We start from the raw sequence: 21,988 nt of genomic DNA on the forward strand, positions 1-21,988 counted from the left end.
TCCCTTTCACACATTTTGTTTTTTTGCAGGAGCAGTATACAAGCTCTAAAACTGAAATATTTGTCCCGTCTGCATAGTATGCACTGGGCGGGAAGAAGATGTGGTTTTTTATTTAGGCTGAACGTAGTGGTAGTCTTTGAGCGGAGAAGTCTAGGCTTTGGTGGTGTATCATTTTCAGTTTGACCTTCTGCTTCTACTACATTGTAAGGGAGGGGGGGGGGGGGGGGGAGAGAGAGAGAGAGACATATGATACTCTATGCATTGTAATAGTAATGCTTCCAAAGTTATAGCCTAGTTTATTTACAACTCTCCTAATCTGTTTCCCCAGGTAACCCCAGATGCTCAGCCCTGGACTGCACTGCACATCTTCTGGACCTGACCTGACAGGGCTGACCCTGACCCATTGATGCCTTGTTCATATCTTGTTCATGTCATATCTTAGCTTGTTTATATCACATTGTTAATAATGTTCATGTCATATCATGTCATATTAATCTTAGCTTGTTTATATCATATTGTTCTTATAAATAACTTATATTGCTATAAAACACACCTGCAGCCTCCTGTACTGATTTTTCCCTTCTCTTGCGGGCTCTTTCAATGTTTCATATGTTGGCATACTGCATATAGCATTGTCTATGGTAGCCAATATTGTGGTTATAGTGGTTCTCCAGCTGCAAAGCCACAGAGAGTCGTGAGATCGGCCCAGAAGATCATCGGCGCCCCCCTCCCCTCTCTGGAAGAGCTGTACAACACACGCTGCCTCAGGAAGGCCTCCAAGATCTCCAGAGACCCATCCCACCCTGGGAACGAACACTTTGTTCGGCTGCCCTCGGGCAGGCGGTTCAGGACCATGTCCGCAAGGACAAATAGACTGAAGCTCAGCTTCTACCCTGAACACAGCAAATACCTAGGTTCTAGGCCCTGGACAATCTAGACAATTTGATGGCAGCTACTAGATTGTAATCAAGTGCAATACTGAAACACAACTGTGAACATTTCAAACCTGCAAACTGCGACACTTTAAATGAATGTGCAATAATACTATGTGCAATATGACAACCCTCGGGTACATAAGGTTCAGAGATAGGAAATGTTAGGATATGTATAGCATAGCATAGAGTACAGCACAGTGTTTTATTTGTATAGTATAGTATAGTGGATAGTGTATATAGCCTTTATTTATGTAAACCAGCTCTTTTCCCTTCTTGTTTTTAGTATTTTTTTTCCTAGCACCAGGGGAGCCCCCCCTCCCAAATATATATAATACCTATAGTTATATTATTTTTTTTACAGCCCTTTCTGCAATTTGGCTTTCTGCAGTGTGAAGATTCACCCACTGTAGAGAACAATGTACAAATTTGGTCCAACTTGCATCTGAAAATGCTATAATATTGTCCGTTCGGTTTGTTAAATGCATACAACACTCCATAATAATTATGATAATTCATCACATCTCGTTATTTCCCCGCGGTTGCTAGGGTTAACATCCAGCCAGTTGCTAGGGTTAACAGCCATTGTTTACATTTCGGGGTCCTAAAGAAGCCGTACTCGAATTCTGATTGGTTTATCAACTAGAGCGACCAGCGATGTGCCTGAGCAGACAGACTATTAAAAAATAAGTTTGTGAAAATCTCCGGCATAATACAGCTGCAAACAAAATTGTTATAGACTTAAGAGAATTACTTAGTATCGTATGTAAGAGATCGTTTACTCTGTAGATGGAAAAAGATAAACTTCGTGATAAACGCATTCGGCCCACCACCTAAATTGGATGGAAAGCTTCAACAGTTCATGAAGCTTCATCTCGCCATCACTAGAAACAATGCAATGCAAGACTTGGCTACGAACACGTGTTACTTACATTTCTGCGTTTTCACCAATGTGGAGATACCGGCGCTGCTCCAAACGGCCCTGTCGGACGTCTTATCATCCAGAAATCACATCTCATTCCTACAAGCGAGCTGCCTCGACGGACTAGAATGAAAGTTGTTATCAACACGGTGTCGTCTTTTGATGACGTCATCACCGGGTCCTTCCGGAGCTGTGTTCTGGAACTCCGCCCACTTAAAAGCGCCCACGTTAAACTTGTTTAAGCATTTAGAAATAATACTACATATGGATACATATGGGTACATATGGATGAAGTCACCCAAATTATATGCTACTACATCTGGAAATAAACATGTCAATAAAGATGTAATCCTACTCTATGACTCTATTATTTGTGCTTTGAAGGGTTTATAATTATTCTCGTATCCTAATGACCATGATGAAAGACTGCTGCACTGCATAGGGGACATATCATGGATTGTAAATAGGGATGCACCGAACATTCGGCCACCGAATGTATTCGGCCGAATATCGCAAAATAAAGCACATTCGGTATTCGATGTGTGAAAACACCGAATGTTCACCACCGAATAGTGGCCGTGTTTTGATGACGCAATACAATTAAATATAACTCTCAACAGGCGCGCGGCGCGAGGCGACGCGCTTTCAAAACTGGCTGCGTTCGTAAATTCACTCAGGAAATCCGATCAGCACTCGTGGAATGCCTCTCGTCCAATCAAATGACTCGGTTTCTCTATGACGTCGGGCCCAGTGTGCGCTCCAGCGCTCTCAGAGCGACTTTACGAACGCAACCTTACACTCATCTAGCTAGTTAGCTTAGCAGTCGTAGCGGAAGAAGCAGAGTTGTTGCCTTGTTGAAAACATTCAGACTCCCCAGCTGTTCTACACGAGTTTATGACATGCAGCTGTATCATGCGGTGGTTTCTATGCAAACCAGAGACTATAAAAACAAAAGATATTCATTCTGAAATAACATGAACTATTATCCTTACACTCAGGTGGACTCAATTCAACTTGTTGAATGACTTGTTGAAGACATTTAGCATTTGACCTAATTTTAAGAGTGACAAAGGGTCTGAATACTTATGTACATGAGGTATTTCTGTATTTACATTTTAATACATTTGCAAACATTAAAAAACGTTTTTACTTAGATTATGGGGTACTGTGTGTGGATTGATGGCAAATCTATTCAAAGCGTGAAAAAAGTGAAGGGGTCTAAATACTTTCTGAAGCCTATGTAGAGACAAATCATGAATATCATTAACTTGAACGCTGGAAAGCAGTAGAGATTAAATCCCACGATAATTAGTTATAATAAGTTATATATAAAAGTTCTTTTTTTCAATCTCAATTTCTTTCTTTGAGAAGCATGAATAAAAAGCAAAATGTATTTAGTTTATGCAATGATAAAATTAAAAACTGCCGATACACATTCGGTATTCGGTATTCGGTATTCGGCCAAGTGTTTCCTTAAATTCGGCTTCGGCCTCGGCCAAGAATTTTCATTTCGGTGCATCCCTAATTGTAAACCTATAATCTTCCAAGGCTAAACATGGTTGTAGTAATCATGTTAGAATATGTGTTAGAATACTTCATATGACACCCCTCAAGTTTGAAAATCACTTGACTCATATTCTAGAAGTGTTTCTGAGTACTGAGTAATATGAATCAAGTGTTTATGAATCAAGTGGATATGAATCAAGTCAATATGAATCAAGTGTTTATGAGTCAAGTCAATATGAATCAAGTCAATATGAATCAAGTGGATATGAATAAAGTCAATATGAATCAAGTGGATATGAATCAAGTGCATATGAATCAAGTCAATATGAATCAAGTAGACATGAATCGAGTGTTTATGAATCAAGTGGATATGAATCAAGTGGATATGAATCAAGTGGATATGAATCAAGTCAATATTAATCAAGTGGATATAAATCAAGTGGATATGAATCAAGTCAATATGAATCAAGTCAATATGAATCAAGTGGATATGAATCAAGTGGATATGAATCAAGTCAATATGAATCAAGTGTTTATGAATCAAGTGGATATGAATCAAGTGGATATGAATCAAGTCAATATGAATCAAGTCGATATGAATCAAGTGGATATGAATCAAGTCAATATGAATCAAGTGGATATGAATCAAGTGGATATGAATCAAGTGCATATGAATCAAGTCAATATGAATCAAGTAGACATGAATCAAGTCAATATGAATCAAGTGGATATGAATCAAGTCAATATGAATCAAGTGGATATGAATCAAGTGGATATGAATCAAGTGGATATGAATCAAGTGGATATGAATCAAGTAGATATGAATCAAGTCAATATGAATCAAGTGGATATGAATCAAGTGGATATGAATCAATTGAATATGAATCAAGTGGATATGAATCAAGTCAATATGAATCAAGTGGATATGAATCAAGTGGACATGAATCAAGTGAGTTTCAACCTTGAGGGGTGTGATACAAAGTATTCTTGGTCCTTTCCTGCGTCCCAACAGTTAAAAGTGCCACCTCTAGATTGCATAGGGAACCCATAATGGACTGTACACCAACATATTTCCAAGGCTATAAACATGATCCCTAACACTGTACTCAGCAACACTTGTAGAATATGGATCAAGTGAGTTTCAGCCATGAGGGGTGACACACAGCTGTGTCTTGTCATGTCAATTCTACTAATTAACCACTAATAAAGACACATGTGAGTTGCTAGGCTCACAAGAATTGACCCCTAAGGACACACAATGTGATGAAACTAAGTCTCCTCAGGTTATTAACACTAGAACAGCCATGAGGGGTCATGACCCCCCTGTGAGGAAAGAAAAATGTGATATCTTTGCACTTTGATCACATTTCAGGACCCTCCTTTCATGACTTGTCCGAGATATGTGCGTTCTACCACCCAGTATCCTTACATTTTCAAAATCACATCAGGATAAGCTAGTATAAAGCTATTTTGCAGTTTTTCTGTGTAGGAGGCAGGCTAGTTTACAAGCGGCCAAGTAGTGGTGGTTGTGTGAAAGTAGCAGGTTAGCATTGTAAAGAGGGGGTCATTTAGGAGGTAAAAAGGCACGGCTGTTCTAGAAGCTGGTAGAGGAGCAAGAGAAGCGAGACCCAAAGCAAAGCTCTGGCTCAGTTCTGAGGGGGGCTGAGGGGTCACTTCCCCAGCAGACAGCATCTGGTACTAATAACACAACAAGGAAGACAACAGGTTAGCATTTCTGGACATTTGGGATTTGATTTGATTTGTATTTGTCCCAAATACAATAAACATATCAAAACATTTCTGTCTCTAAGCTATGTATCTGTGTATTTTTTCAGTTTTTTTCTGCCATCCCACCGTTTTGCTCCATGGATATGATTTTGTTTGTGGTTGCTCTTATCTTATTGACATAAAGCAGTGACAAGTGAATGCAGGAGTATAAAAGGTTCAAACAACATCACTTTATTACCACACAACACACGTGTCAAATATGTCACCTAATGGCTAGATATTTGGGGAATTGTAGTCTAGTTTAGTGGACTACAAAAACACGTACACAGCTGAACTGAACAGAAATACAAACATAACACTGAGACTACAAACTATGAGTAAAAGTAAGTTATGTTAAAACTATTGTTTGTTACATTGAGGCTCTTCAACCTTTAAACTTTCATAACATCAAAAATAAGAAAATCACATTTAAAAAAACACATCATTAAACAATCTGTACACGCAGGCTAGAGGCCAATCTAACAAATGTGGGGGAGGAACAGTGTTGGAGTACGTCCAGGCGTATGTCCAGAAAATAAGCTGTTCTAATAGAAAATTGAGAAGTGATAGGATCTATATCTTAAGAACATATCTGAGAGTGGTGTCCTGGGGTAGGAGTCAAACCCAAACCCAACTGAAGGTACAGCAAGAAAAGGTCAAATCTCTGGACCGTTACAATGTAGCTGATGGATCTCCTTATCTCTCTATTAGTGAGTGTAGCTGATGGATCTCCCTGTCTCTCTATTAGTGAGTGTAGCTGATGGATCTCCCTGTCTCTCTATTAGTAAGTGTAGCTGATGGATCTCCCTGTCTCTCTATTAGTGAGTGTAGCTGATGGATCTCCCTGTCTCTCTATTAGTGAGTGTAGCTGATGGATCTCCCTGTCTCTCTATTAGTGAGTGTAGCTGATGGATCTCCCTGTCTCTCTATTAGTGAGTGTAGCTGATGGATCTCCCTGTCTCTCTATTAGTGCCGTGTTGCAACAGTACAGGTACACACGTTGATTTCATTGAGTACGCGTTAGTATTTTTCGCACAACAGTGACTGAAATTCACTTTCTCTCCAGCAGGGGGCGTCAGCAGCACTGGAAGCAACCATCCCTCTCATATCTACAGCAGTCACAGAACAGCAACAACAACAAAAAAGGATCGTTTTCATTGCAGTTTAAACCTCAACACCGTTTGTTTGTTTTATTTAAAATTCTTTATTAGGATAATAAGAATTAATTAATTAATCATTAATATTATCGTCGTTGCGATGGCGTCCTCTGTGGACCCTTAAGCTGGTGTCATTCTCATAATAATACAGATATTACAGAATTGTATAGTTATAGAATGATATGAAGTGTCTACAGGACTAATGTCCTCACGCTACACTGTTGTCTACATTGTAGGTTGGTGATACATCAGTCAGTGTTTATGTTTATATGTGACAATATCACCTAGGAGTGACAATAATGTATTCAAACTCTCTCTGTGTGTATTGATATTGTATGCAGTGGCTACTTTAATAACTCTGTATCCCTACTGAGTGTGTCTAGAGTACTTTAAAAGCAACTCTACATCTCTACTGAGTGTCTGTATGTTTAGCGGTCTATACATCCACATTTTACTGTACGTGAGCCAATTTAACCACGGATGATGTGAAAACACTTTCTGTGTACTGCATGTACAATATGTATAGTGGTGGGTGCACGGTGGCTACTTTAACAACTCTAACATCTTCAGTCTTTGTTTTATGTGAGTCAACTTAACCAGGGGTGATGAGAAAACTCATGTATGGATACTGGTGTGGCTACTTTAACAACCCTCTACATCTCTACTGAGTGTCTGTCTGTCAGTGTGGCTGTCATCGTGGTTCTCCAGAGAGGAGGAAGTGAACACAGGAAGTCACAATCTGTCAGCCACCTAGAAACTGCTGTTTCTGTACACATCCTCAGAATAACTCACATGACATCTCCATATACAGCCCACTGTCTCCATATACAGCCTACTGTTGCTAAGGAAGTACGACAATTGCACTTGCAGTGTGAAAGGCAGACAATGATGCAGAAATGGAATTACAGTAACTTGATGATCAGAAACATTTTATACTACTACTACTACTACTACTACTACTACTACTACTACTACTACTACTACTACTACTACTACTACTACTACTACCACTACTACTACTACTACTACTACTACTACTACTACTACTACTACTACTACTACTACTACTACTACTACTACTACTATTACTACTACTACTACTACTATTACTACTACTACTACTACTACTAATAATAATAAAACTGTAACACTACATTTGAAGCTGCCACGTCTCTCCTTAACTCTCCCTCCTCCTGGGTCTGTAATTATCAGCTTGACTGCAGGGGTATGGGCAGGGGTATGGGCAGGGGTATGGGCATGGGCAGCGGCAGGGGCAGGATTCCTGAAGCTAAACACTCTAGTCCAGTCTCCAAAGCCTTTCCTCGATTCCTTGTCTCCTCACTCACTTGCTTCCTTCTCAAATCCCATTGGATGAGAAGGTCAGAGGGGATGGAGCCTCAGACCTTCTCCTCCAATGAGAGGTGAGGACAGAGGACACGAGAAAGAAAGAAAGGAAAGACTTTTGAGATCTGGCCTCTGAGTCACAGGAAGCTCAGGGCCCACGGTAATTGGCCACTTTCTCTCTCTTTAGCGTCCTCTCTCTCTCTCTCTTTGTTTCTTTGTTTTTCATTAGAGAAACTCTCTCTCTTTGTTTCTTTGTTTTTCATTAGAGAAACCACTGCCTCTCTCTCTTTCTCTCCCTCCCTGTCCCCCCCCCCTCTTTCTCTGTCAGTAGGGCTGTGTTCCTCTAGGGAAGGGGATCTGCCTGATTCTCTTTGTAAACTCCATCTCTGTGTCCTCCCATCTCTGACTAATGGCAAGTTGACAACAGATCTGAAGCTCTTTTGAAATAATTGAGAATAATTAGTATTGTGCAGCGATGAATACTAACGATTCAGAAACCGTTTGTTCTAACTCGACAATACAGCTGTTGACAGTTAGTAGGCTGCCTCGTATTAAAACATAAAGTTTTAATATCTTTCACAGATTCCAGCGGTCCTCAACTGTGTCATCAAATCATAGGTAATAATAAGTATTAATAATACTCATATTTTAATACTAATACTAATATTGTGTTGTGGCTACAGGACGGTATGTATGAATTGTCACTCCCACAACTTTTGTTGATCAAACACACTTCAATCATGTGGAAGGGGAACTGACTGACACAATTTTTTAATGCAATTCCAAAGGCCTTTTTGTTCAGTGTTGAAACGTGCTATAGGAATGTCATGTCTTTCAGCTTATCCATATGATATCCATATGAACCGTTGAAGTCCTTAATTACACCTTCTACAAGATGTACTGTGGCACCCTGGGGCTTGTTTCACTTAGAGTTGTTGAAGGGGGGGATCCCAGATGGTCAATGGTAAATGGACTGCACTTATATAGCACCTTTTTTGCTGCTCCAAAGCTGCTCCAAAGCGCTTTACAACGGCCTCTCATTCACCCATTCACACAGACATTCACACACCAATGGCGGCAAGCTGCCATGCAAGGCGCTGGCCCGCTCACTGGGAGCAATTTTGGGGTTCAGTGTCTTGCCCAAGGACACTTCGACATGTGGCCAGCCGGGGCTCGAACCGCTGATCTGCCAACCTTGCGACTCTACCTCCTGCGCCACAGCCGCCCCGTAGCAGGGGAGGCTGGTGGAGGTAGAAATCGGAGGATGGACTCGTTGTAATGCATGGAATAGAATGAGGAATGGTATCAAGCACACCGTGCATTAAAATGAGTCCATCCTCCGATTTCAACCTCCACCAGCCTTCCCTTATGTGTAGTCCCTTGTAAAACAAACCACTCACAAGTCTACTGGAGAGAGAGATATTAGAGTATTAGATTAGATTAGATTAGATTAGATTCAACTGTATTGTCATTGCAGAGTACAAGTACCAGACAACGAAATGCAGTTTAGCATCTGACCAGAAGTGCAAATAAAGTGATATAAAACATGATAGTGACAAGTGATAGGTACAGTATAGCAAGTATGGTAGTTAGAGGTATATACAAGAGATGGATAGCAGTAAGCTATGTACAGTATGGTGTATACAGATGTATAAATGAGTGGCTATATCAAAAAAGAGGTATGTACAAATGTGTGTGTGTGTGTGGGGGGGGTTTGTTCAACAGAGTGTGTGTGGGGGGAGGATTGTTTATCAGAATGAATGAGCTTGTGAAAGAAGCTGTACTGTAGCCTGCTGGTACGGGACTTGAATACTTCCTGAGTCTCTTAGATGGTAGGGGGGTCAAACAGACCGTGGCTGGGATGCGGGTGTCCTTAACGATGCCTACCGCCTTCCACTGTTACCGGTCTGCCTGGAGGGACTCGATGGTCGGGGGTTTGGTGCCCTTGTTGCGCTGGGCGGTTTTCACCACCCGTTGCAGGGCCTTCCGGTCGGACACAGTGCAGTCGCCGTACCACACTGTGACGCAGTTGGTTAGGATGAGTGCATGATTCTCACCATCTCACTCAGAGGTATGGCATCCAGGGCGGGACTTCCTTTCTCTTGGCCCCCCTCACAGCCAATCACCTTTGGCCCCTGGGTTATTGACAGCTCCTGGTTCTTTACGTCACCAGAGTCCTTATCCCTCAGACAGTCCTGTATCCTGCTCTGAGGACCTGAGGTGGACCAACAACACAAGCTTTATCTCTGCATCTCTTCATTCATCTATACATCATCAACAAGAGCTATATAATTTACTCTCACCATAGCTCTTATTTACCTCACACACTCGCACACTCTCATTTATCTCACCAAAGCATGATTCTCGATGGTGCAGCGAGGGGAAATTGGCCAGTATCCTGGGAGACAGCTGGGCTTTCTTCAATCTCCTCAGGAAGTAAAAGGCACCACTACGCTTTGTTGACCAGGGAAGAGGAGTTGAGGGTCCAAGAGAGGTCCTCCTCGGGGATGTGGACACCCAGGAACTTGAAGCCGGGGACACACTCCACCTCCATCTCGTTGATGTAGATGGGGGGGGTGTACACAGCCCCTGGTGTCACACAGGGGGCACTTGGAGGATTTCAGTCACTGGTCATTTTCATATTGAATTACAGGACTTAACTTTCTGTTATTATTACTGTACCCTCTTATAAGAGACATGAAACGACAATATTATTGAAATCTGATAAGACTTTTAGACACCCAGGCAATAAGTCAAACATGAACATTTCAGATATTATACCGCCCACAGTGTTTCTCTAGCAGGGTCGCTCGAAAGCAGGGTACATTATTTCAACGGGAGGTTAAGAGATGGCTTAGTCTCTGACGTCACCGCAGCAGTAGACACACTGGCAGAGCAATTGATGAGTGTGGAACGTAGTAACCCGGACAGTTTTGTTGTTGTTTTGGGGGATTTTAACCAGGCTAATCTTAGCCGGGCGCTCCCCAAATACAGGCAGCAAGTCACGTGTCCCACCAGGGGGGTGAACACTCTGGACCATTGCTACTGTACAGCTCGTCAAGCCTACCATTCTGTCCCCCGTGCTGCACTGGGCTACAGTGACCACATCCTCATACACCTGATCCCTCGCTACAGGCAGAGGTTAAAACTCTCTAAACCTGTTGTACGGCGCTTCAGGGTGTGGTCCAGTGAGGCATGTGAGCGACTCTGCGCCTGGTTGGAGAGTGCAGGCTGTGACCAGGACTTGGTGGAGTGGGCGGGGCCAGAGGCTGGTAACAATCTGGATGTATACACAGACACTGTTACATCATTTATCAGCTTTGGCGAGGAGGTGTGTGTCCCCCTCCGCTCCAGGAAGTCCTTCAACAACGACAAGCCCTGGTTTTCATCCCAACTCAGGCGTCTGAGGTCAGAGAAGGAGGTGGCTAGGCGCAGTGGGGACGTGGACCGGGTCAAGCAGGCCAAGTACAGGTTCGCCAAAGCGGTGAAGGAGGCGAAGCATCGCTTTTCGGAGAAGCTGCAGCAACAGCTCTCTGAGGGGGATTCCGCCTCCGTCTGGAAAGGCCTAAAGACCATCACCAACTACAAACCCAAGTCCCCGCTGATGTCCGACAACCTCCCTCTCGCTAACGAGCTGAACGAGTTCTACTGTAGGTTTGAGAAAGAGAGGTTCCCGCCCACCCCCGCCCTCTCCCTCCACCCCCCCCGGCTACAACCACCACCCCCGTCCCCCAGGGGGGCCAATGTCCCTCCTGCTACCCCCACCCTCCCCCCTCCCCCCCTCCCTCCCCCCTCCTCACCCGCCCCGCCCACCCCCACCCCCCTTTCCCCACCCCCTCTCTCTGTCACAGTGCGAGAGGTAAACAGACTGTTTAAGAGGCAGAATCCCCGGAAGGCAGCTGGTCCGGATTCCGTCTCTCCCTCTGTCCTGAAGCACTGCGCCGACCAGCTGGCCCCGGTGTTTACCCACATCTTCAACGCCTCGCTGGAGCTGTGTCACGTCCCAGCGTGCTTCAAGGCATCAACCATCATCCCCGTCCCCAAGAAGGCCAAGGTCACAGGCCTCAACGATTACAGACCCGTCGCTCTGACCTCTGTCGTCATGAAGGTCCTGGAGCGCCTTGTCCTGGCCTACCTGAAGCTCATCACGGATCCTGTGCTGGACCCCCTGCAGTTCGCGTACAGAGCCAATAGATCCACGGAGGACGCCGTGAACATGGCTCTGCACTACGTACTAGAACACCTAGACACTGCAGGCAACTACGCCAGGATCCTGTTCGTGGACTTCAGCTCGGCCTTCAACACGATCCTCCCACACATCCTGGAGCACCAGCTATCCCTGCTGCAGGTGCCGGACTCCACCTGCAGGTGGATCACGGACTTCCTGACTGACAGGTCTCAGCGGGTGAAGCTGGGGAAGAGCATTTCCAGCTCCAGGTCCACCAGCACGGGCTCCCCGCAGGGCTGCGTCCTGTCTCCAGCACTATTCTCCCTTTACACCAACAGCTGTGTCTCCCGCCACCCCTCGGTCAAGCTCCTGAAGTTTGCAGACGACACCACCCTGGTGGGCCTCATCTCCGGGGGGGACGAATCTGCCTACAGGGGTGAGATCGAGGGGCTGCAGAGCTGGTGCAGTTTAAACAATCTGGAGCTCAATGCTCTGAAAACTGTGGAGATGATGGTGGACTTCCGTAGGAAAGCAGCCCTGCCCCCTCCCATCACGCTGGGAGGTACCCCGGTGGCCTCCGTGGAGTCATGCCGCTTTCTAGGCATGACCATCTCCCGGGACCTCAAGTGGGAGCGGAACACCGAGGCCCTCACGAAGAAGGCCCAGAAGAGGAGGTTCTTCCTCCGGCAGCTGAGGAAACTCAGGCTGCCGAGGTCCATGATGGTCCAGTTTTACACGGGTGTTACGTTCAGCAGAGAGGGTGATCGGCTGTCCCTTGCCCTCCCTCAACTCCCTGCATGACACCAGGGCTCTGAGGAGGGCAAGGAAGATCATGGCAGACCCCTTCCACCCCGGCCACGGCCTCCTCACCCTGCTTCCCTCTGGAAGAAGGTTGCGGCTGCCTAAGGCACTGAAGGCCCGCCACAGGCTCAGCTTCTACCCCTCAGCCGCCAGGCTGATAAATGACTCTGGCTTCCAACTCCCCCCCGCCCCCAAGTCTGCCCAGGACTGAATATGCCATGGACTCACCGTAAAAACTCTGCACTTTATATTGCACTAACCAATGCACTGTTGTCTGTCCTGTGTTGTCCTGTTTTTTGACACGTGAAAAAAGTATAAACGCACTTACTGTAATGTCGAAGCAAATTCCTATAAGTGTATGCATAATGGCAATAAACGTTATCTGAATCTGAATCTGAATCTGAATCTGAATCTAAACAAATATTGTCTGACATATTATGCTTTGCTCTACACTGTGATCAGATCTGTCAGAAGGGGAAGTGTACGTGTGTGTGTGTGTGTGTGTGTATGTGTATGTGTGCGTGCGTGTTTGTGTGTGTGTGTATGTATGGCGTAGAGGGTGTAGGGTTAGTACATATGCTGCCAGTATCACTCACACACAAAGACACACACACACACACACACACACACACACCACTTCCACCTCAGCTCCACCTACAGTCCCAGTCCCAGTCCTAGTCCAAATCCTACTCCTAGTCCCACCTACACCTCAGTCCTAGCTCTAATCCCACCCGCAGCCCAAGTGCCCCCCCCCCACCCCCCCTGTGTCCTCCTCCAGACAGGCTTGTTAGCATGTCTACAGCTCTCCAACCGTCAATCAACAGAGTTCATTGGCTCTCATTGAAACCAGCTCCCTACGATGTGATACTTGGTGCTTCCCAGAGTGGAGAGAGGGGAGAGGGTCTCACCGCAGAAGCAGGAAACGACACATGGCTGTAGAATTGCTGAAGGTTTTTCTCGTTTGCACGGCAAAGACTGTGGGCTAGTTGGTAATTATGGATAATGTGTAAATAGCTGCATTTTTTATTATGTATCTTATCTCCTAAGTGTTGAATACCACAACACACAGACACACAGACACACAGACACACACACACACACACACACACACACACAAACACACTCTCTAAGAAGCACGTCTGTGTCCAATCAAGATAAGGAAAATAGGAAACACATTGTCTATTGTTGGATGAGCTATTATGTCAACATGTACAAGACACATTCATCAACTCATTAACTCTTGACAACATGACAAACCATTAAGCTTAAATAATAGTTAGATGGGCAAAAACAAAGAAATGAATATATTAAATAAGTCAAAATACCTCATTCCCAGCCTCATCACCAGTATGGGAAGGTGGGGGCCATTTTGTGAGATTTACAGTAGTAAATGCAAGCAACCTGGTGTGGACGTCTGCCAGTGTCTGTCTGCCACTGAACCAGAATGGAACAGAACTATGAGCCCAGCCTCAGGCAGGTGGAGGGTGACATCTAGTGGACAGAAATCTGTACTGCAGCTCAACACAACTCTTATTATTGACACTACTTCACTATGATGGTGAGATGTGAAATGAGATCATGTAGATAGATAGATAGATAGATAAATACTTTATTTATCCCCGTGGGGAAATTCATTTTGCCGCGCCACTCCACTAAAAAACCACACATAACAACACAACACAACATAAAGGACAGACAACAACACTGGGCCAGCCATGTACAGTATATAAAAAACAGTGAGATCTGATATAAAAGTGGATTAAAAGGATGGCTATAGTTATTTATATTAAAATACTAAAAAAGTGATGATGGTGATTAAAATAAATAATAAATACAGATTCAGGAGCCTTGACCCCGACTGCTACTTTAGTTGCCATTGAACAGTCTTAGTGCAGCCGGGATAAATGATTTTTTATATCGCTCCGTCCGGGAGCGGATCGTAATGAACCGCCCTCTGCGGCGGCTGCTGGTTTGCCCAGCGAGGACATGATGGAGGGGGTGGTTGGGGTTGTCCCTGATGGACAGCAGCTTACTCCTAGTGAAATGTCTTGAAGTAGATGAGTCTTTTTTTCTCAGGACTGCCTGAGTAGCTCAGTGTGTTAAGTCTCAGTCTGTCTTTTTTAACGCTGAAGGCCAGGGTTCAAATCCAATGACCTATTGACTTTTTCTAGACTGTGTCTGCTGCTGCTGCTGCCTGTATGACAGTGTGATTGATTCTATCAGATATGATTACATGACTACATGACTACATGATGATACACATGATCAGATAGAGAGACAGAGGACAGAGATTCTACACTGATCAGAGCCTTGTGAACAGATGTGGGACTGAATTTCTTCAAGTAGGTGATTTCTTTTTTCTTCTCCCAGCTCTGTCACAGTGGCTCAGTGTGTTAAGTCTCCTGTCTATTAGACCGAGAGGCTGGGGTTCAAATCCCCTGTCCAGTGTTTTAGTATCTCTTGATTTGTTCCAAGTATGTGACTACTCATGCCTGTCACACACAGGCAGACAGAGTCACACGGACACACAGACACACACACACACACAGACAGCTCATTCAACCTGCACAGAGGAATTGAAGAATATCATTATGGTCTGTATCTGACAATGACCTTTCATGACTGGCACGGTGGGTCAGTGTGTTAAGTCTCCCGGCTGGTAAAATTTGGCCGGGGGGGGCATCAAATCATACTCTCACCTAGAGCCGGACCTGGTTGTGAGAGACGCCACTGCAGTCTTCCCAAGGTAAAATAGACACTTAAAGTACAGTAGCCTACCCAGCAAGCACCGACGGACCTGGACGAATTCGGACCAGCCCGATAACGGCCAGACCACGTAATATCACAACTAGTTAGTATCTGGCCCAGAATATCACCCTATTTCAACTAAAATATATTTTTATTTTTTTATATTTGTCGGGAGAAAATACCCAAATGTGAAATCCCAGCAACAACACGTCAACTCTGGTGTGAAGTCATCTCTGTTGTGACAGACAGACATCAAAGTGGTTTTGATAATAAAAAAAAGGGCCGATTGCGTCACAGTGATGAGCGTGACGTCACGGGAAAAGCACCCTGGCCTTACCCCCTCCGTCCACTCTCCCCTCCATAAGGGGAATGATTTTCTCTGATTTTCTCTCATTTTGCGTGTCTGTCTGTACGCACAGAGCCACACAATAAAACCCGCTATCAATTGGAGATCACCTGCTCTTGTCTTCACTGGTAACATAAGCAGTTATGGAACTAAGTAGGATCTAGAAGGGTAAAAGAGAACTGATAAAATATGAATAAAACATTAATAGAATGTAATAAAGATAATTTAAAAAATAATATAATAATACATTATGACATCACAAAGACATGTGACAGGTATCTTGAGCATGATTTGTCCAAAACAAACCCAACCAATTGTAACTCTGTCAATGACAATAAAGTTCAATCTAATCTAATGTAATCTAATCTAAATGAAAGAGCGGATGAATAGATGAGAGAGGAAGTACGAAACAATTAGGAGGTTATTCTGTGTGGGTTATACTGAGTGGTTAGTCGAATGTATCGATTGCAAGTCGCTTTGGAATAAGGCGTCTGCTACATTGTGACATAAAACCAGTAGTGAGATTAACTGTAGTGTTTTCTTTAATTAAATGAATTACACGTCAGCATATTGTGTTACATGAAACACGTAGTTGGTTAATATAATGTGATGTACAACATCTCAGTCTTCCAGCTGAAACGTTAGGAGGATTTATTGCAAACATAACAACATACCAGTATTCAGTCACACTCGGCTTCTAAACACCAAGGCCACATCTGGGTGGAAGGGGCGGTGACATGATGCAGGAGGGGACAAGGACATCTCAACTCCTACGACCTCGATTCGTCCTTCACTCTCCAGGAGGGAGAGGATGGGAGGAGAGGAGGGGAGGAGAGGAAAGGAGGAGACAGGAGGAAGAGATGAGGGAGGAGAGGAGGGTATGAGAAGAGGACAGGAGGATTTGAGAGAAGATGATCTAGAAAAGGCACATGTCATGACACAACCTTCTCCCTGATCCGATCAACAAGCACATGAACATACAGTAGATGATGGTGCAGCCAGCAGACCCCCCCTTCTTCTTTAGGGCTCCTGTCTCCTTTAAACACCTCCCACACTGGGAGCAGTCGTGTTAACTAGTGTGTGTGTTCTCTGGTGTTTCTTTAGGTTTCCTGCCTGACTGAAACTCTTCCCACACTGGGAGCAGCAGAACGGCTTCTCTCCTGTGTGTGTTCTCTGGTGTCTCTTTAGGGATCCTGCCTCACTGAAACTCTTCCCACACTGGGAGCAGCAGAATGGCATCTCTCCTGTGTGTATTCTTTGGTGTCTCTTTAGGTTTTCTGCCTGACTGAAACTCTGCCCACACTGGGAGCAGGAATATGGCCTCTCTCCTGTGTGTATTCTCTGGTGTGTCTTTAGTATTCTTGCCTCACTGAAACCCTTCCCACACTGGGAGCAGCAGAATGGCTTCTCTCCTGTGTGTATTCTCTGGTGTGTCTTTAGGTTTCCTGCCACACTGAAACTCTGCCCACACTGGGAGCAGCAGAACGGCTTCTCTCCTGTGTGTATTCTCTGGTGTCTCTTTAGGTCACCTGCCTGACTGAAACCCTTCCCACACTGGGAGCAGCAGAATGGCTTCTCTCCTGTGTGTATTCTCTGGTGTCTCTTTAGGGATCCTGCCCGACTGAAACCCTTCCCACACTGGGAGCAGCAGAATGGCTTCTCTCCTGTGTGTATTCTCTGGTGTTTCTTTAGGTTTCCTGCCACACTGAAACTCTTCCCACACTGGGAGCAGCAGAACGGCTTCTCTCCTGTGTGTATTCTCTGGTGTCTCTTTAGGTCACCTGCCTGACTGAAACCCTTCCCACACTGGGAGCAGCAGAATGGCTTCTCTCCTGTGTGTATTCTCTGGTGTCTCTTTAGATCGCTCATATGACCAAATCTCTTTCCATACTGAAGACAAGAGTGAGTCTTCTGTCCTCCTTGAGTCTGTGGTTGTGATTTAAGGTGAGTTGGACAAATGAAACTCTCACTGCAATCTAAACAGTGGTGATTCTTCTGTCTTGAGCTCCTCCTCCTCCGTCTGTGTTGTTTATGGCTTCCTGATGCGGTGGAGCTGGGCTCCATGTCTGAGTCTGGGTTGGAGCTCTCTCCTGTAAGAATAGGAACATATACAGGATTAGAAACAACATGAGAACAAGTGCTGCTTCCATAGACTCAGCAGTGCCAGAAGTAACACCACATCTCTGGAGTCTGCACACGCTGTGGGAACATGAAGTGTTCAGAGAGTTACAGAGATATTACAACAAATGGATACCGTATCAATGTTTTATCATTAACAATTGATTTAAAGCATATTCTCTCAAACGGAGACAGAATCCAAGTTTAACGTTTCAGTTTAAGAGTATTCACGTTGTACCTAGTTTAACTGTCACTCACTGTCTTGCTCAACAGTTGTAATTCCATGATCAGTCATAGAAGTTAGAGAAATTGTAACAACTTTAGTTTGACTGAATCAACAACTGCTATGGAGGAAATCGTGGGGAAAATAAAAATGAAAATAAATGTCTGATTGCATGCATACACCGCTAAATATCTGCCAGCGCCCTTTGAACTATTCATTAATCTGGCCTGGCTTTCACCAAATACAGAACATGAACTCACCATCCTCACCATCTGTGTCCACCAATCCATCTTCTCCTTGCTCTTCTTTCATCATGACATCTCCATCCTCCACTTCCTCTTCTTCTTCTCCTTCCTCTCCTTTCACAACTTCATATTCTCTTCCCTCTTCTTTCACCATCACATCTTTAATCTCTTCCTCCTCTACTTCTTCTTTCACCATCACATCTTTCTTTTCTTCCTCCTCTCCTATAACCTCCTCCTCCTCTTTCACCATCACATCTACCATCTCTTCATCCTCTCCTCCTTCTTCCTCTACTTCTTCTTTCACCATCACTTCTTTCTTTTCTTCCTCCTCTCCTCTAACCTCCTCCTCCTCTTTCACCATCACATCTACCATCTCTTCATCCTCTCCTCCTTCTTTCACCATCACATCTTTCTTTTCTTCCTCCTCTCCTCTAACCTCCTCCTCCTCTTTCACCATCACATCTACCATCTCTTCATCCTCTCCTCCTCCTTCCTCTACTTCTTCTTTCACCATCACATCTTTCTTTTCTTCCTCCTCTCCTCTAACCTCCTCCTCCTCTTTCACCATCACATCTACCATCTCTTCATCCTCTCCTCCTTCTTCCTCTACTTCTTCTTTCACCATCACTTCTTTCTCCTCCACTCCCTCCCCTCCTTCCTCCTCTTTCACGACCACGTTGACTTCCAGTGTTTGACTGCAGTATTCCAGCTTCACGGCCACCATCTTTGGACCCCACGTTGTGCTTTTCTGGACTGAAGAACCACAGCAGGAACTCTGTGGACTTGGGTTCAGAAACAGTAGCTGTGAGGTGGAGCTGTGTATAGAAAACAAATGAAGCACAAACAGTCACAGATAAATTTCAAATTTTGTTCAGTAATTTCACCAATATAGATACAAATATATAGATATACATTATACCTATATACAGTAAAACTAACAAACGTATATATTTATATATTTGTGCCCATTTACACTAATCAAGAAGCTGAAGAACAAATAATAAAATAGAGCGTTTTCCATCGTGCACATACCTATTTAGATAGGGCCACTCTATTGGTTTAATTGATTAATCAGCTGTGCACTGTGTGTTCCAACAGTTTACCGCACAGCTGATTAATCAATTAAACCAATAGAGTGAGACAGGATATGTTCATGCAAGGTGCCTTACAGGAAGTAGTGGAGATCGTGCACCTAGCCTATTGAAAGCTTCACACACCAACGCCACGGTGTCATTATCACTCTGCCTGCTAGACATTTATTGTCCACTTGATGGCGCAGTGGAGCAAATGAAGCAACACGAAGCTTCGGCCCATGTGTGACGCAATTGGATGGAAAGCTTCAACAGTTCATGAAGCTTCATCTCGCCATCACTAGAAACAATGCAATGCAAGACTTGGCTACGAACACGTGTTACAGTGAAAAGACCGAAGTCATCCTCATCGGCACCAAATCCACCCTCAATAAAACCGGACCCATCACACTCACCATTGACGACACTACCATCACCCCCTCCCCCCTGGCTCGCAACCTCAGCTTCATTCTGGACCCCACCCTCTCATTCGATCCCCACGTCAGTTCCATTGTCAAGACATCCTACTTCCACCTCCGAAACATTGCAAAAATCAGACACTGCCTCTCCCCCCCCGCTGCTGAATCCCTCATCCACGCCTTCATCTCCTCCCGCCTCGACTACTGCAACTCCCTACTCACCGGCATCACCTCCCGCTCCCTCCATAGACTCCAGATGGTCCAAAACTCTGCTGCACGCCTCCTCTCAAACACCCGCTCCCGTGACCCAGGGTTCGACAGTGCGACTGTTTTGGTCGCATTTGCGAGTGAATATATTTCTGTGTGACTTGGAAATACATTCAATCGCACCAGTGCGACAAAAAAAAAAAAAAAAAAACGGAACTACTGTCATGCTGACTGACTTATGTTCGTTAATAAGATCACAGCACATCTAAACCAATGCAATCCTTTGAAAACAGACACGTGACAGACACGTGACCCGCAAGCACAACAAGCGCGCATTTACATTTGAAAATCCTGTCAGAAAAAGACCGCTGTTAAAATGAATCCGATTACGGCATACTTTAGCAAGAAGGCTAATGTTAGCAGCGTTCCAGACAGAGAGGAGGTAGAGGGGGGTAGTGGAGTCAACATTACAGCTGGAGACGAGAGGGACGAAGAAGACAGAGACGGGGAAAGCGAGGATGAGAGCGCCCGGTCAGAAAGTGTGTCAGGGGAGGGGGAAGGTCATTATCCGCGCGGTGATAATGGCGGTGCCACTGCCAACGCGAAGTCTGGTCTGACAAAAGTGACAAAGGTCTACAGGTACAGTGCCGAGTGGCAAACATCTTTCCCGTGGCTGTTGCTGAAGGAAGGGAAGATGTATTGCAAGTGGTGTGTCGCCCACATGAAGTTAGCTGGAAAGACCGTGTTTGTGTCAGGAGACGCACAGCTGAAACGCGACACAGTGAAAAAACATGGTCTGTCTCGCAAACATGTGAAATGCAGGGAAGCTTTCATGTCAGCTCAGAACAAGCCCCTTGAGAAAGCTGTTGGACGCCAGAAGGCTAGCTCCAGTGAGGAAATTAAAAGACAGCTCAAGTTAAAGTTTAACATCGCTTACTACGTGGCAAAAGAAGAGATCCCATTTATTAAATTCCACAAATTATTCGCCCTTCACAAGAAAAATGGCGTTGAATTAAATCCAACCTATAGTAATGACAAACGATGCGCTGACATGATCGGGCAGATAGCGGATGCCATGAGAGAAGACCTTGCTGTGAAGATCAATTCCGCACACTATCTCGCCGTACTGATAGACGGGGACATGGACATCACGAACACAGAGTGTGAGATTGTATATGTACGTCTTCTTGACAACGGGAAGCCTGTGAACCTTCTGGTGGGACAACAAGCCCTCGAACATGCCCATGCCATTGGTAAGTTTTTTTTTTAATAGTCTTAATTTATGTAAGTTGTAATTAGTCCTGGGTTTCCGTTAACCGGCAATTACCGGTCTTTGTCCGGTAAAATTTGGTGAAGTCCGACAAATTGAAAAGTCGTCGGACATATTGTCCGGTGAAAATAATTCCCTTTGAATACAATTCGCTAAAGCTGGCTGGGTGCGTTCGTAAACACGCTCTGGAAATCCGATCAGCACTCGCGGAACGCCTCTCGTCCAATCGAACGACTCGGTCGCTCTGTGACATCGAAGCCAGCGTGCGCTCCGGCGCTCTCAGAGCGTGTTTACGAACGCACCCCTAGAAGTTTCCAGCCAGCTAGCTGAAGCTGCTACACACACCAGAGCCATGGCGACCGAACGGCAAGTTAAACAACATACTATAAAAGTGACATTGTTTTACTCATTACTCATACGTTTGTTGTCATTCGGCGGTGCTAATAATCGCTTTCTTTTTTAATTTATTTAATTTATTTTATTTTAGCAGTTTCCCCGAAAGTTAAGTGTTTGTTTTTATATCACTATTTGCACTTCTGGTTAGATGCTAAACTGCATTTTGTTGTCTGGTACTTGTACTCTGCAATGACAATAAAGTTGAATCTCACCTAATCTAATCTAATCTAAAATAATCTAAGATAATCCCATCACTATTACTCCCTATTTTCATCAGTGTTTCAATCCTTGAATCTGTGATGGAAATCAAGCAAAGCCACTTCAAGTCTCCCCACCACTGACAGCGCTG

At 44.6% G+C, this 21,988-nt stretch overlaps 1 protein-coding gene across 1 annotated transcript in view; it reads left to right on the forward strand.

Annotated features, from left to right (window-relative positions):
• The window catches only part of LOC308173709 (eukaryotic translation initiation factor 4 gamma 3-like), a gene marked incomplete at both ends in the record, with an annotated part of 32,462 nt that extends 25,424 nt beyond the window's left edge, over positions 1-7,038 (forward strand). The window contains one exon of the mRNA XM_080550787.1: positions 6,968-7,038. Coding sequence (XP_080406913.1) covers positions 6,968-7,038 — 71 coding nt within the window. The remainder of the gene's footprint in view (positions 1-6,967) is intronic.
• Between the last annotated feature and the right edge of the window lie 14,950 nt (positions 7,039-21,988).

Source organism: Nansenia antarctica, assembly GCF_963989245.1.
Source record: "Nansenia antarctica genome assembly, contig: SUPER_18_unloc_1, whole genome shotgun sequence".
NCBI classification, from domain to species: Eukaryota; Metazoa; Chordata; class Actinopteri; order Argentiniformes; family Microstomatidae; genus Nansenia; species Nansenia antarctica.